Source organism: Argentina anserina, chromosome 2, assembly GCF_933775445.1.
Source record: "Argentina anserina chromosome 2, drPotAnse1.1, whole genome shotgun sequence".
In the NCBI taxonomy this organism is placed as follows: Eukaryota; Viridiplantae; Streptophyta; class Magnoliopsida; order Rosales; family Rosaceae; genus Argentina; species Argentina anserina.
The window spans coordinates 20,484,125-20,498,895 of NC_065873.1; the positions used below are offsets into that span (position 1 = coordinate 20,484,125).

Sequence of the window (14,771 nt, forward strand, 5' to 3'; positions counted from 1 at the left end):
TTTATCATCACACTTGTTGTGTCGGGTTGAATAAAGGGCCCAATCCATCTTACACAGCAACAAAACTTACAAGAGAGGTCAAGGAGTTTTCCGTCATTGGATTTGGTATTTTTAAAAGTGAATAGATTTGGGGGGTTTTCATGATATTTTCCCTCCACTCTCGCGCCTCAAATTTCTAGGGCTTCCAATTTCGTTCTTATCACTTTGTTTCTTCTTTGATCTATTCTTAGCCACATCTCTCTTAATTGTATCAGATAGATCTCTTCATCTCTTATTACTGAAAATTTTGACCTTTCGATTTGTGAATTCTGGTGTTTCATTTTGTATTCGTGACTTTAATCCTGTTAAAGATTGATGCAATTTGTTTCGATGTTACGTTTTATTTGAATTGCGGACTTGGTTTGTGATGAGATTGATGTATTTAGTTTCAAGAAAGTGATGATTCTTTGAGGTTTTGGTATTGGTTAAGAGTCTTAATAAGTTTGATTCGATAAAAAAGAGCAATGTTTATGTTGTTGAGACTTGAGAGTTTTGTGTACCAGAAAGGTCTGGATGTCTGTGAAATGACCTGATAGATTTTGGGTTTTCGAGTTTTGTTGTCGAATTATGATGAATAGTTAGTGTATACTAGCTAAAGATTTAACTATTTTGTTGTCCTGAAGTGAAATCAGTGGCTTAAACTACGAGGTATTTGACTGCGAATATACTCGTGCATTTTGGATTGGTTCTTTTGGTTTACTGAGGTCTCTGTGGGTCTCGTTTGCTTTATGATGCGACTGTACTTGTGGTTTTTTCTGATCAATTTGACATGGATTCTACAGCAGAAACTTTCGAGCATCGGCCTGTCATTCAAATTATGGCCTCCTTCTCAGGGCACGAGAATTTCGCTTGTAGAACGGATGACCAACAATTTTACCACTCCATCGATGATTTCTCGAAATTTTGGTCTGCTCAGTAAACAAGAGGCTGAGGAGGAGGCCAGGAAAATTGAAGCACTAGCCTTTGCAGCTGCAGAGCAACAATTCGAGAAGGAAGCAAGTGGTGATGGAAGTTTTGCGGTGCAGGTGTATGCCAGAGATTCAAGTCAGCGTATGATGGAAGTTATGAAAAGAGGGCCCAAAATAAAGGAAGATGATGAGAAATCTATCTCTGTTGTTGAAAGTGTCTTTGATATCTCTGGTGGTCGCATATCTTTTATTGATGCAGAAGAGGCTGAAGAGCTTTTCAAACCACTAAGGGAGCACGGAAACTGCTATACTAAGATATGTATGAGCAATATAAGCTTTGGTTTAGATGCAGCTCATGTTGCTGTACCAATCCTATCTTCCATCAAACATTAATTGAAAGAAGTGGTTTTGTCAGATTTTATTGCTGGAATGTCAGAGACAAAAGCTATTGAAGTCATGAATTTGTTTTCTTCGGCCCTGGAAGGATGTATTTTGAGGTATCTGAACATTACAGACAATGCCATGGGCGAGAAGGGTGTTAACGCATTTGAGGCCCTTCTGAGATCACAAAGTAATTTGGAGGAACTTTATTTGATGAATGATGGTATTTCAAAAGAAGCTGCAAGAGCAGTTTCTAAGTTCATTCCATCCACGGAGAAGCTTAAAGTCCTTCATTTCCACAATAATATGACCAGACATGAAGGGGCAATGGCCATCTCTGATATAGTGAAGCGGTCACTTGTCTTGGAGGATTTCCGTTGTTCATCGACAAGGGTGGGCTCTGAAGGTGGTGTAGCTTTAGCTAAAGCACTTGGGACTTGCACACATTTGAAGAAGCTTGATTTGCGTGACAACATGTTTGGTGTAGAATATGGTGTTGCTTTGAGTAAAGTCCTATCTGCTTTTACAGGTCTTATTGAAATTTACCTCAGTTATCTTAACTTGGAAGATGAAGGAACAGAAGCCATTGCCAATGCTCTGAAGGATTCTGCACCTTTGCTTGAAGTTCTGGAACTGGTTGGAAATGATATCACACCCACATCAGCTGCTGCTTTGGCTTCTTGTGTAGAAGCAAAACAATTCCTTACCAGATTAGTTTTGACAAAGAATGAGCTGAAGGATGAAGGTGCAATTTTGATCAGTAAAGCATTGGCAGAGGGTCATGTTCAATTAACTGAGGTTGATTTGAGCTCTAATCAAATTAGAAGGGCTGGGGCAAGACTTTTGTCTTAGGCTCTTGTAAACAAGCCTGGGTTCAAGTTGCTGAACATAAATGGTAACTTCATATATGATGAAGGGATTGATGAGGTAGTGGATATGTTTAAGAATTCCCCACATCTGCTTGGGCCTTTGGATGAGAATGACCCTGAAGGTGAAGAATTTGATGATGAGGATGAAGATGAAAGTGCTGATTATGAGGTTGAATTGGAATCAAGGCTCAAGGGCCTTAAAATAAAGCAAGAGGAGTAGAATCTCCGAGTCATGCAATTTGCTGCCTTTGCTAAATTGATTCAAAAATTGTTTTGATGAGCTATATCAGCTTATTTTAGTCAGTGTCGTAGATCTATTGTTGTAGATTAGGCTTAGTCTTTGGAACATTCAAGTTCAAGAGTCTAGTCAGTTGTGTGCTCTCTTTTCCTGTTACATTTGTTGCTAGAATATGTCTCCTGCTTATGGATGCAAATGGGTATGCTGAATTGATTTTGTTGTATGTCTATGAATTATAGTTTTCCTTTCTTTCTTGCAAGAATTGCACCTTATTCATTAAGACATTGAAATGTTCAGTTAGTTGCTTCTGAACTGGGGTGTGACCAATCTCTTTAGTGCACAGGGATACAAGACACAAAATTGCAGTTTCACACAGCTACTGGAACTTTTAGGGACTCCAGTATCTTATCATCCAAATCAAATTTGATGGCTTTCTTGTCTCTCCCAATCTTTAAGTACTCCTCAAATCGCTCTTTCAAGTCTTCACTGAGGTTTGTGGTACTCTTCCATCCCAAAATATCCTTAGCAGCTCTTGGTTCTGCATAGAAGTGCTGCAAAGTAGACAAAAATAATCTCATAAGCATTGCCAGTCAATGTACAGGGTACTACACGATTAGTCATAGATGCCCTTTTATAGCTAAGCACAATAAGTTTTCAGAGTAGTAGTCATAGATGCATTATGTTGTCGACATTCATGTTATGTTTGAAACTTCTCACTGAAAATGTTATTACCATGTTACGGAATGGAAATGCTTTCTTTGCATCAACCCCAGCAGCTTTTGGTTCATAATGCACTATGTTCACTGGGCGTCCGGCAGCTTGAGCACAGAGTTTTGCCAATCCATCAAGAGTGACAGCACGATCACTTACACAGTTGAAAATGTTACCAGATGCAGCATCTGCATTCTCAACTGCTAAAGTGAGCATGGAGGACAAGTCCTTAACATGGGAGATATTTGTAAGTTGCATTCCAGAGCCAGGGATTGGAACTGGTCTGTCCCTCACAATTCCTGCACAGGGAAACATTACAGGTACATTACAGGTTGGTTTTATGTTTGGCTTAAATTATATCACACTGGAAACTGTCTGAGATCATATACTTACGATCGAAGAACCACTCCTCGCAATCTTTGTTGTTGCCGGATCCTATCATGTACTGTGGACGAAAACTTGCCCAACTACCAAACACTTCTGCAATATACTTTTCTACTGCAACATGACCAGCATCGGCTTTAACCACATCCTGCATTGGTAAAGATCTTAGTAAACTAAAGCAAAAACAAAGTCTTATTCAGATGGAAGAGAAACATACCCCTTCGACATGAGGAGGCTCATCAGTCGGCTTATAAATCCCAGCACTGCTGATAAACAGGAATTGCTTTGCACCAGAAATATTTGCCCAATCAGCCACTGGCCTGTGTGCATAGAGTAATTATCATATGCACAACATACCAAAAACCACATAAATTGAAGCAATACCGTACTTTACTGCGTCCAAATCCTTGCCATTGTTATCCAACACAACATCAAATGCTGATCCTTCCAAAACCTTAGCAATTGCTGTTGGTTCTCCCCACACTGTCTTCCCCCCGGCACTCACAATTTCCTTAAGAACACAAAAGCAAACGTTCAATATCACATAACAATGGGAAAAACAGTTGTGAACTAGCACGGGATCAGGCAGTCACCACTATATCAAACTCGTCTACTTAATTTATCGATACATTAAGTAGACATACAAGAATGTGTGAGTACTTACTGAGAATCTGGTGAATGGGGTCTTTTTCATCTTGTCCGAGCTTTCTTCACCAACGGTCAATATGGTGACCTCATGGCCAGAGCCCAGAAGCTCTTTTGCGAAGTAGAATCCAATGACTGCATGACCACCACTGTTGGTGTTGACGATCAGGACCTTCTTCTTGTCTGCAACAATGGCCTTGACACTGAAGGAACAAGGGCTGAAGCGCCTTGAGGTTGTGGGGTATGTGACAAAAGAATGAGAGACTGAGAGGGAAGAGGAGAGAGTGGTGGAGAGGTGGGAAGAAGATGAGAGAGAGAGGCGTGAAGGAGAGAGAGAAGGTGGTGTGAGGTTGGAGTGTGGAGAGGAGAAGAGCACAGAGGAGAAGGAGGATGAAGTAAGAGTGGCCATTGGAGCGTTGAGTTGGTTACAAATTGATTGTGTGGGAATTGAGAACCAAAAGTTTCTTCTAGATAAACAAATAGAAAATCCCTATAATACAGGTATTGCTTTTCTTGTTATATTTATTTGGCTAGCCAACAATTCTGATTTATTTGAAATATTGCTCAATTTTGGTCCTTTATTTGGCTAACGAGGCCACCTTCAGTTTTGTGGTCCAGGTTCCTTTTTGTTACTAGTATGTATTTTAGTGAATGTCGTGAACGCCTTTGTCTCTTGGCTTTCTTCAAGATTGTATGAAAATAGTTTCAAAAAGTTTATGTATATTAGAGTAAAAACTACGAGTTTCAAGGTTAACGACCATGGAAAGTTGGTTTTGTTAGCCATATGATCAACTGTTTAAGATACTAGTTACCATCCTAGACTAGCGTTACGATTCTCATTCACCACTAAGATCATTAGATCAAATAATTACACGTAACTTATTCAATACACGTATCTACACGGGTTATCATAACTGTTGATTTCAACATGTGGAATGTATTTTTGATCGTTTGAGATCAGACTTTATTTTAGCGCAAGGGTGGCGAGTGAGATTTGAATAGTATTGACAGAACAAAGAATTCATATTCATCCTCTGGGCCACAGTAAATTTTCATCAAATGTTCAAATTGAGATTGATCTCTCAAAACAAAAGGAGACCAAATAAGCAAAATAAGGTGTACAGAATTGATCAATATACAATACACAGTAATAGGGGTGGCGGCAGGATAGGACCAAGGCCATGCTCTATGTCGACCAAATTGAATGAGAAGGCGCAACCGCCCAGGAGTCGGTGGTGGCGGTGGCGGTGGCATGGAGGCAGGATAGGATTTTGGAGGCCGTGCTCCCTCTCAAGGACGACGGATTCATGGTCAGAAAAGTTGGGGCCCTCGGCGAGGGTGAGGGAGAAACTGAGGAAGAGATCGGCAGAGGAGAATCTAAATTGGAGATTCGGTTGCTGGCGGCGAAGGGTGGGGTATTCTGGTGGTGGAGGTGATGCAGGAAGACATGAAATAATTAAGGGCAGCGAGTCTCGCGCATGAGGCACTAACTAAGGCCAACTTGGTGTGTCTCCATCACTATATCTGGGTAACTGGGTTCATACTTCGTACTGAGAATAGAATATGAACAAACAAAAAGGAGATGATAAAAGAGGAGGTCATCCCGGTCAACAACCGATAAACGGTCACTAAGTTAGGGTTTAAAACAAAAACAAAAAGTTAGGATTTAATTTAATATATAATTATAACTTTCTTTAATAAATTCGTTTTCTTTTCAATTTAATTTGTTTGATAATCCTCTTTTATTTTTCTGAATTAATTCAACCTTTTTTTTCTTTTCTGTTGGGATGAGTACATCAAGCGCATCCCCATGCGAATGTATTAATTTTTCAGTGATTTTTTGGGCTCCATAGCTATAGATGAGGATTTCTTGAAGTTAAAATAAAATTAAAGTCAGTTAAAAAAAAATTTTATGCGGTCAGGAAATTGCCACATGGCAGATTTTAACCTTACATGGATTTTTTAACTTTTGAAACTTTTTAAAAATGTTAGTAAATTACCAAGGTGTTCAAAAAATTCCATAAAAATCACCACATTCTTAGAATGATATGATTTATTTGACTAAATAAAAATTTTGAAATTTTCATATTTAGCAAGATATACCTACTCTTATGGACGTCCAATGGTACACAAGTTCCACATCTCAATCAAGATCCAAACATTGACGAAATTATGTAAAATTTGAACCAAATCTAAATCTCACTACTATGATCCCATCTAACAGTCAAATTTTAATTTCTTCAAATTTAACAGCATGAATCACAACGTGCGTGCTAAAGTCCTATAACTTGTTACATATGTTTTATGTAAGCATGTATGTTTTCATACCAACTACACTGGGGAAAAAGATTTTACAATTTAAACCGTACGATGTCCTAACTATAGTGTATGATGGCTATTGTAAAAATTTCACATTATTTCTATTACGTTTGGGTCTCGATCAACTTAGTTAACATTATGTAGCATTTGTCAACCCTAAGGGCAGCAGTGTCACTCGAACTTAAATAATTTTTTTTACAGAACTGGATAGAGGGCATCAATGTGAGAACACGCTAATTTTCTGTGATGTTTTTTAACTCCGAAACTATTTATGGGGAGTTTTTGAAACTAAAAAAATAAATGAAGTCACCCATAAAAAGATTTGTGTGGTCAAGAAACTGCCATGGGACATATTTTAACTTTATGTGGCTTTTAAAACTTCTGAAACTTTCTAAAAACGTTAACAAATTGTTCAGGTGTTTGAAAAATTTCATAAAATTACCACGTTCTTTGAATGATACGATATATTTGACTACATATTTTTTTTTTGAATTTTTCATTTTTGGCAAATATACATACCCTTACGGACGTCCGATGGTACACAAGTTCCACCTCTCAATCAAAATTCAAACATTGACGAAATTATGTAAACTTTGAACCAAATCAAAATCACACTACTATTATTGCATCTAACAGTCAAATTTTCATTTTTTTTTTCGAATTTAACAACATGAATTACAACGTGCTTGCTAAAGTCCTATAACTTGTTATATGTGTTTTACGTAAGTGTGTGCGTTTTCAAATCAACTACACTGAGGAAAAATAATTTTAAAATTTTAAAGTACAATGGGTCCTTAGTATAGTGTATGATGACTAGTGTAAAAAATTCACATATTTTCTATTACGTTTGGGTCTCGATCCACTTAGTTAATAAGGTGTAGTATTGACATTCCTAATGACAGTTGTGTCACTCGAACATAAATATTTGAAATTTTTAACAGTACTGGATAGAGGGCATCGATGTGAGAACGTACTAATTTGTTGTGATTTTTTTGGACTCTAGATCTATTTATGGGGATTTTTTGAAACTAAAAATAAATAAATAAAGTCACCTATAAAATGATTTGTGCGGTCAAGAAACTGCCATGTACAGATTTTAATTTTACGTGGTTTTTAAAACTTCTAAAACTTTCTAAAAATGTTAGATAATTGTTCAGGTATTTGTAAAATACTAAAATTTTATAAAAATTACCACTCTTAATATGATATGATCTATTTAACTATATACAAATTTTAAAATTTACACATTTGGCATATATGTCTACCTTTACGGACTTCTGATCGATCAACACCCACCCATTGACCCATATATTGACGAAATTATATATAATTTGAACCAAATCTAAATCTCATTATTGTGATCACATCAAACTGTTTATTTTTTATTTTTTCAAAATTTAACATCATTATCATCAATTTTTCTTTTTTTGAAATATATTGTTGTTAATTAATATATTTATTATTAAAAATAAAAATAAATTATATAATTAACTTGAATGCATCTAAAAATTGTTAATAGTCAGAAAATTAGTTAAAAATTCTTATTACTTCTCAACCTTAAGGATTAAAACCCTAAACACAATATAAAATCCAAAACAACACCCAAACGGTAAATCCAAATCGAATTAATTTTCCAAAAAGAAAATCAACCAATCAAGAGATGGCATCCTTATCTTTCGCTCAATGCATCACCATTGTTGCCACCCACCGCCGCAACTCATCGCCAGCTTCCCCTCACCCTCGTGGTCGACATGGAAAACGGCCCAGATTCATGATAATGCATTGAGACAATCTTTCGAGTTTCCTCTGATTCCTCCTCAGCTTTTCACTCCCCTCGCCGTCGTTCCCCTCCCACAGGATGGGGTCGGTTATCCAGTACTCCACACTGCTGTTTCTTCAACCCGAAGTTCCGGCCTCGGCCACGACGGCCACTCCCTTGCCATTACCGGTGTCTCCTCCATGCTATTCCAGCTCTGCATCCTAACATTATATCGCTGCGGTAGATTGTACGTGAACACCTTCAGCGGTGGACCGGTGAAACATAGCGACTGAGTGCAGTAATGGCCAGTGGGACGGTGCCGATGAAGATGTAGTAGGAGATGAGAAGTAGAGTAGAATAGGCTAAAATCACTTGTGTATTGATATGAATAGTTACAAGGTATTTATAGGATTCTAGGCTACCAATTAACAAGTATGAAACCAAAGATAATTTGTCAATTACTACGGCTTAGAGATTTGGTTGGTGAGATCCGGTGTGTATATTTGACTCATGCTAACACTCCCCCTCAAGTTGGTGCATACACATCGACCATGCCCAATTTGCTAAGTGAGTCATAAAAGGCCTTCTTAGACACTCCTTTTGTGAGTATATCTGCAAGTTGCTCTTCCGAAGGCACAAAAAAAGGAAAACTAATGATCTCAGCATCTAGCTTCTCTTTTATAAAGTGACGATCAACCTCCACATGCTTTGTACGATCATGTTGTACAGGATTATGTGAAATATCAACAGCTGCCTTGTTGTCACAGTACAGCTGCATAGCATACTTAGGCTTAACACCCAAATCTTGCAGCAAATTTCTAAGCCATAACAACTCGCATACTCCATGGGCCATACCTCTGTATTCTGCTTCAGCACTAGATCGAGCTACCACCTTTTGTTTCTTACTCTTCCATGTAACAAGATTACCTCCAACAAATGTAAAGTATCCTGATGTGGACCTCCGATCTGTAATATTTCCAGCCCAGTCTGCATCTGTGAAACCGCAAACCTCAATGATATTGTTGTGATTAGAAAACATTACTCCTCTCCCTGGGGCTGACTTCAAATACCTCAAAATTCTCACAACAGCATCCATGTGATCCATACTGGGATTATGCATGAACTGACTCACTACACTTACTGCATACGCAAGATCTGGTCTGGTGTGTGACAAATAAATCAGGCGTCCAACTAACCTCTGGTAACGAGTTTTGTCAGTAGACACCTGATCTGGGTACTCTGCTAACCGATGGTTTTGCTCAATAGGAGTATCAATTGGAGTGCAATCCAACATACCTGTCTCTGTTAGTAGATCAAGGATGTACTTCCTCTGACACAGATAGATACCATCACTTCCCCGGGCTACCTCAATGCCTAAGAAGTACTTGAGTGTACCTAGGTCCTTCATCTCAAATTCTGTGGCTAGCTGCTTCTGCAATTTATCCACCTCAATAGTATCATTATCAGTAACTACCATATCGTCAACATATATAATTAGGGCTGTTATTTTTCCTTGTTGGTGTTTGAGAAATAATGTGTGGTCTGAATTACTCTGTCTGTAGCCAATTTTCCTCATGAATTGTGAGAATCTTCCAAACCAAGCACGAGGAGATTGTTTAAGACCATACAAAGACTTTCTCAATCTGCATACGAAGTTATCTGGAGAAGCTGCCACATATCCAGGAGGAAGATCCATATATATTTCTTCTGTAAGTTCTCCATGAAGGAATGCATTCTTAACATCAAACTGTCTAAGCGGCCAGTTTAAAGTAGCAGCAAAAGAGAGCAATACCCGAATAGTGTTCATCTTTGCAACAGGTGCAAATGTCTCATCATAGTCTATGCCATATGTTTGGGTGAACCCTTTTGCTACTAGGCGTGCTTTATACCGGCTCACTGACCCATCTGGATTATGCTTTATTGTAAACACCCAACGACATCCTACGGCTTTCTTTCCATGTGGTGGAGATACAAGCTCCCAAGTATTGTTCTTCTGTAATGCTTCCATCTCTTCCTCCATTGCTTTCTTCCATTTTGGATCTCCCAATGCATCCTGCACTTTGTTAGGTATTGATACAGAAGAAATTTGATTCACAAATGATTCATATGACTTAGACAATCTTTTAGTAGACATAAAATTTGTCACAGGATACTTAGCTTTAGCCTGAAGGGTAGGTTCATATTTTTTTGTTGGCTGACCCCGAGTAGACCTAGTTGGTAAGACATATTGTCTAATATTAGCTTCACTAGTATTAGCCCCAATAGAATGACTAACCTCAGATGAGTGATCTTCTGTACCAGGGGTATGTTGGTCAGGGGTATAAATAACAGTAGGGGAGGCAGGAGGTTCAGTTGTGCTGTCAGCTTCTGGTACCTGAATCTCTGGAGTGACTATACCAGACTCACTGGAAGGTGCATGTGTAGCTCACACATCAGTAATCTCATCCGAACCTGTCACCATATTTTCTGGCTGACTTGTCTCCCCCTGTCCATGATACAGCTCTTCAAAATAAATCTCCCCCTGAAGAGCAGTATCAGAAGACGTGAAATAGCTCATGTCCTAAAAGAAAGTAACATCCATAGTGACATAATACTTTCTGGTAGGTGGATGATAGCACTTGTACCCTTTCTGATGTCCTCCATATCCAACAAACACAAATTTAACTGCTCGGGCATCCAACTTAGACCTCTGATGTTTAGGGAGATGGAAAAAAGCAACACAACCGAAAACACGGGCGGGAAGATTATGAAAAGAGGGTAAGGAAACATGGGATGCAAGCACCTTATATGGAACTTTGTCATCAAGGACACGAGATGGAAGACGATTAATGAGGTGGGCAGAAGTGACGACAGCATCACCCTAAAGGTATTTAGGCATATGGGCACTAAAGAGAATACACCGAGCCATATCAAGTAAATGACGATTTTTCTTTCAGAAACTCCATTCTGCTCAGGTGTGTAAGGACACGTTGTTTGATGAACAATTCCGTGTGCGTTAAAAAACTCCTGAAAGACATGATTCACATATTCCCCCCATTATCTGAACGAAGAATTTTAATTGTGGCATTATATTGTGTTTGGACAGTGGTATAGAAGGCTTGGAAAGCTGAAAAGACCTCATTTTTGGTTTTTAGAAGAACAATCCATGAAAGACGTGTGCAATCATCAATAAATGACACATAATACCGCATTCCCGACAAAGTAGACTCTTGGGAGGGTCCCCAAACATCAGAATGAATTAATTCAAAAGGAAGAAAACTTTTATTAGAAGTACTAGGGGAATAAGTAGACCGATGACTCTTGCCCAAAACACATGTTTTACAACGAAAAACTGACTCATCCACACTAATAAACAAAGTAGGCATGGATTTTTTCATAACACTAAATGGAGGATGCCCCAAGCGACGATGCCATAACCAAACTTCACTTAGCTTATCAGAAGTGGAGAGTAAAGCGATCCGGGACTGTGCCCCTGGTTTCTCCCCCGCATATGTCTGATCCAGATGAAACAACCTGCCCCGTAGATACCCCCGACCAATTAACTCCCCGGTGAGAAGATCTTGAAATATCACATACATTGGAAAAAATGTCACAGAGCACTTAGCTTCAGTGTTCAATTGTGGGACAGATATCAAATGATGAGATAAAGCAGGTACATATAACACATTGTGAAGCTCTATTGTGGGAGTAATACGAACGGACCCTTTTCCTAATACGGGGAAGGCTTCACCATTAGCATTAGTAACATATGGTACTGGTGGAGGAGATAATATGCTAAAATAAGATTTGTCATAAGTCATATGATCGGACGCACCAGAATCAATAATCCATATATCAAAACCAGCAAAGTGAGAAATATGTAAAGCCATACCAATCTTACCACGACCAGCTATTGATGCTGTGGGTATTGCTCCTCCTGCTGTATGATGATCATGTCCAACCACACCATAAATATTGGGTTCCTGAACCAGTTGAATAGCTGCTTTTGCCTTAGGACGATAATTAGGCCTTTGGGGCCTAAGGTGTGGATACAATTTCCAACAGGTTGCACGAGCATGGTTGGTATCATGGCAATAAGAGCAAGGAGGGCGGGGTTGATTCCCGAAACCGGGTGGTGGTCCTCGGTGAGGAAATGGGGATGAAGTGGCCTGCTGAAGAGGTGGTGCTGAAGATCTAGCACGAATAGTAAGGCTGGAAACTTCAACTGGTGTTTGATGAAGGCTTTCCTGGTGAGATTCATCCTTACAGATATATGTGAAAACAGTTATTAAGCTAGGGGGTTCGGGCTGGCGGAGCAATTCCCCTTTCGCACTGTTATGTTTAGTATCAAGACCTTTCAGGAAATTGTGAACTCGCTCAAGCTCCTTCTCACGTTGGTACCAAACAATATCTTCCTGATGTTTGATCATGCAAGGACGTTTCACATCAATCTCAGCCCAAATATTTCTGAGTTTGGTGAAATATTGCGCCACCGGTTGCCCATCTTGTTGCATCGCCAAAGCGGTGCACATTAACTCATGAACCTGTATGAAATCAGAGTCATTAGTATATACGCCTTCAAGTGTCTGCCATATTGCCTGCGCAGTGTCACATGCCTCCACCAGATCAATAATCTCGTCATTCATAGCTTTCCACAAGACAGACATCACAAGGCCATCATTATCGTCCCACTTAGTGTAGGCAATAATATCATCTTTATTAGGAGCTTGAGTGACTCCGGTTACATGTCTCATCTTATGCATGCCTCGAAGATGAGCCGTCATAAGTCGCTTCCATTTACGGAAATTGGTCCCATTGAGTTTAGTACCCCCAAAGGACCCACTGTCAGAACTCTTGACAGATACTTCAAATTTCGGAACATCAGATTCGTCTCCAGAACCCATTGAAAAGAAATGGAAAAAACAGAATCAGGAATTGTGCAGCGGAAACACAAAAAAAACAAAACTAATAAGAATCTGTCGTGGGTGCACGTTCACTGTCGGTGCACCTGCACTGACAATAAAGAGTTTATTATTTCTGGGCCGGGCCGGATCTGGTACGGGTCGGGTCGAATCCGGGTGAATCCGGGTCGGATCGACGTTTGGGCTGGAACTGGGTCTAGGAGGAACTGGGCCGGACCGGGAGGGTCGGGTCGGTAGTATCCGATCGATGGAGGAAATGCAGCGGAGACACCAGCGACGTCGGGTGGAGGGATTTCCGGTCGTGGCTGCTGTTGAGGGCGACGCCTTGGTGCGGCGGAAGCTAAGGCTTGGTTCTTGGGTAGTTGGAGCCGTCGCCGGAGGAGACTCGATACCAAGATTTGGTAGAGGTAGGTGCGGCGGTGTCGGAGGACCACTGGACCGCTGGATTCGGTGGAGATAGGTGCGGGTGGCGTCGGTGCTGTCGCCGGTAGAGGTAGGTGCGGGCGGCGTCGGAGCTGTCGCCGGCAGAGGTAAGTGCGGGCGGTAGAGGCAAGGTATCGCCGGTAGAGATACCAAGGTTCGGATGAAAAAGCAAAACAAGGAAAAAGAAACTCTTTTACTGCTGTTTAGGAGAAGCAAGCCCAAAAAAAATGAAGATGTACCAGCGAAGCTCGCATAGGTATGTTAGGAAGAAAGGTGATACCAGCCAAGCTCCCACTAAACCCAGAAAAAACAGAGCATCTGCTCTGATACCAAATAGAATAGGCTAAAATCACTTGTGTATTGATATGAATAATTACAGGGTATTTATAGAATTCTAGGCTACTAATTAACAAGTATGAAACCAAAGATAATTTGTCAATTACTACGGCTTAGAGATTTGGTTGGTGAGATCCGGTGTGTATATTTGACTCATGCTAACAAGTAGGAGAGAGAGGAATGTTAGGCTAATTGTGGATGTTTGATCGGATACATTTTCCCTTTCTCTGAGATCTGATATCAAAAGAAGACGAGAGAAAGGAGTGAGGTAAGAGACATAAGAGAAGGTTTTTTGTTTTTTGTTTTTGTGAGTGGGGTCACTTGGTTGCGGTGAAAGTGGAAATGTGTGGTGCAGTGTGTTTCAGAAATAGTTGACATGGTCCCTTTTGATTATTAAAACATTGTGATGTTCATCATCTGATAAACCCCAACAACAGTTCATTGTTAGCGCGTGGGTGTGCAACAGACCCGTGTCTATCCACGGGCCGTGGACTGAATAAGCTCTCATAATTACATACACGGTAAACAAACTTTTCATCAACTCCAAACGTTAATCCGAGACTTTCTTACCATAGTAAAAACGCTACAAGTCAATTTCACAATCTTCCCACTCAAGGGTCCCAAACAGTGATATCAAAAGCCATACTACTTTTACAGTTTTACTCATCAAGATTAAACAACAAGAAGCAAAGCAGTGGATCAGATCCACAGTTCCAATCTTCGAGATCAAACAACAATAATGTTGACTCCTTCAAGAACAAAAACATTTAAGTAACGTTGGGCTTTCGGCGCATCTTACTATATATAACTTCATAAATCCCACCATTATTATATCACTCGCTCCTTCGTAACCAAAAA

The 14,771-nt window shown here is 39.8% G+C and overlaps 2 protein-coding genes across 2 annotated transcripts; one reads left to right on the forward strand and one right to left on the reverse strand.

Annotated features, from left to right (window-relative positions):
* The first annotated feature begins 808 nt into the window (after window positions 1-808).
* Window positions 809-2,417, forward strand: LOC126784636 (RAN GTPase-activating protein 1). Its single transcript, XM_050510112.1, is given in 2 exon segments — window positions 809-841; window positions 843-2,417. Coding segments are annotated over 2 exon segments (1,608 nt in total).
* A 371-nt stretch (window positions 2,418-2,788) lies between these two features.
* On the reverse strand, window positions 2,789-4,584 carry LOC126784637 (chloroplast stem-loop binding protein of 41 kDa a, chloroplastic). Its single transcript, XM_050510113.1, has 6 exons — window positions 4,195-4,584; window positions 3,920-4,041; window positions 3,748-3,850; window positions 3,540-3,678; window positions 3,168-3,445; window positions 2,789-2,986 (listed from the first exon to the last, which is right to left on the reverse strand). Exons 1-6 carry the CDS (start codon window positions 4,582-4,584, stop codon window positions 2,804-2,806), a joined length of 1,215 nt encoding a protein of 404 aa, XP_050366070.1. The 3' UTR covers window positions 2,789-2,803.
* Between the last annotated feature and the right edge of the window lie 10,187 nt (window positions 4,585-14,771).

Excerpts from the sequence above, each read along its gene's own strand:
- LOC126784637 (XM_050510113.1), bottom strand. The coding sequence starts at position 4,584 with ATGGCCACTCTTACTTCATCCTCCTTCTCCTCTGTGCTCTTCTCCTCT. Across the intron at positions 3,679-3,747 it reads AGCCTCCTCATGTCGAAGGG|GATGTGGTTAAAGCCGATGC; the intron begins GTATGTTTCTCT and ends TTACCAATGCAG. Across the intron at positions 3,446-3,539 it reads CGAGGAGTGGTTCTTCGATC|GAATTGTGAGGGACAGACCA; the intron begins GTAAGTATATGA and ends TTCCCTGTGCAG.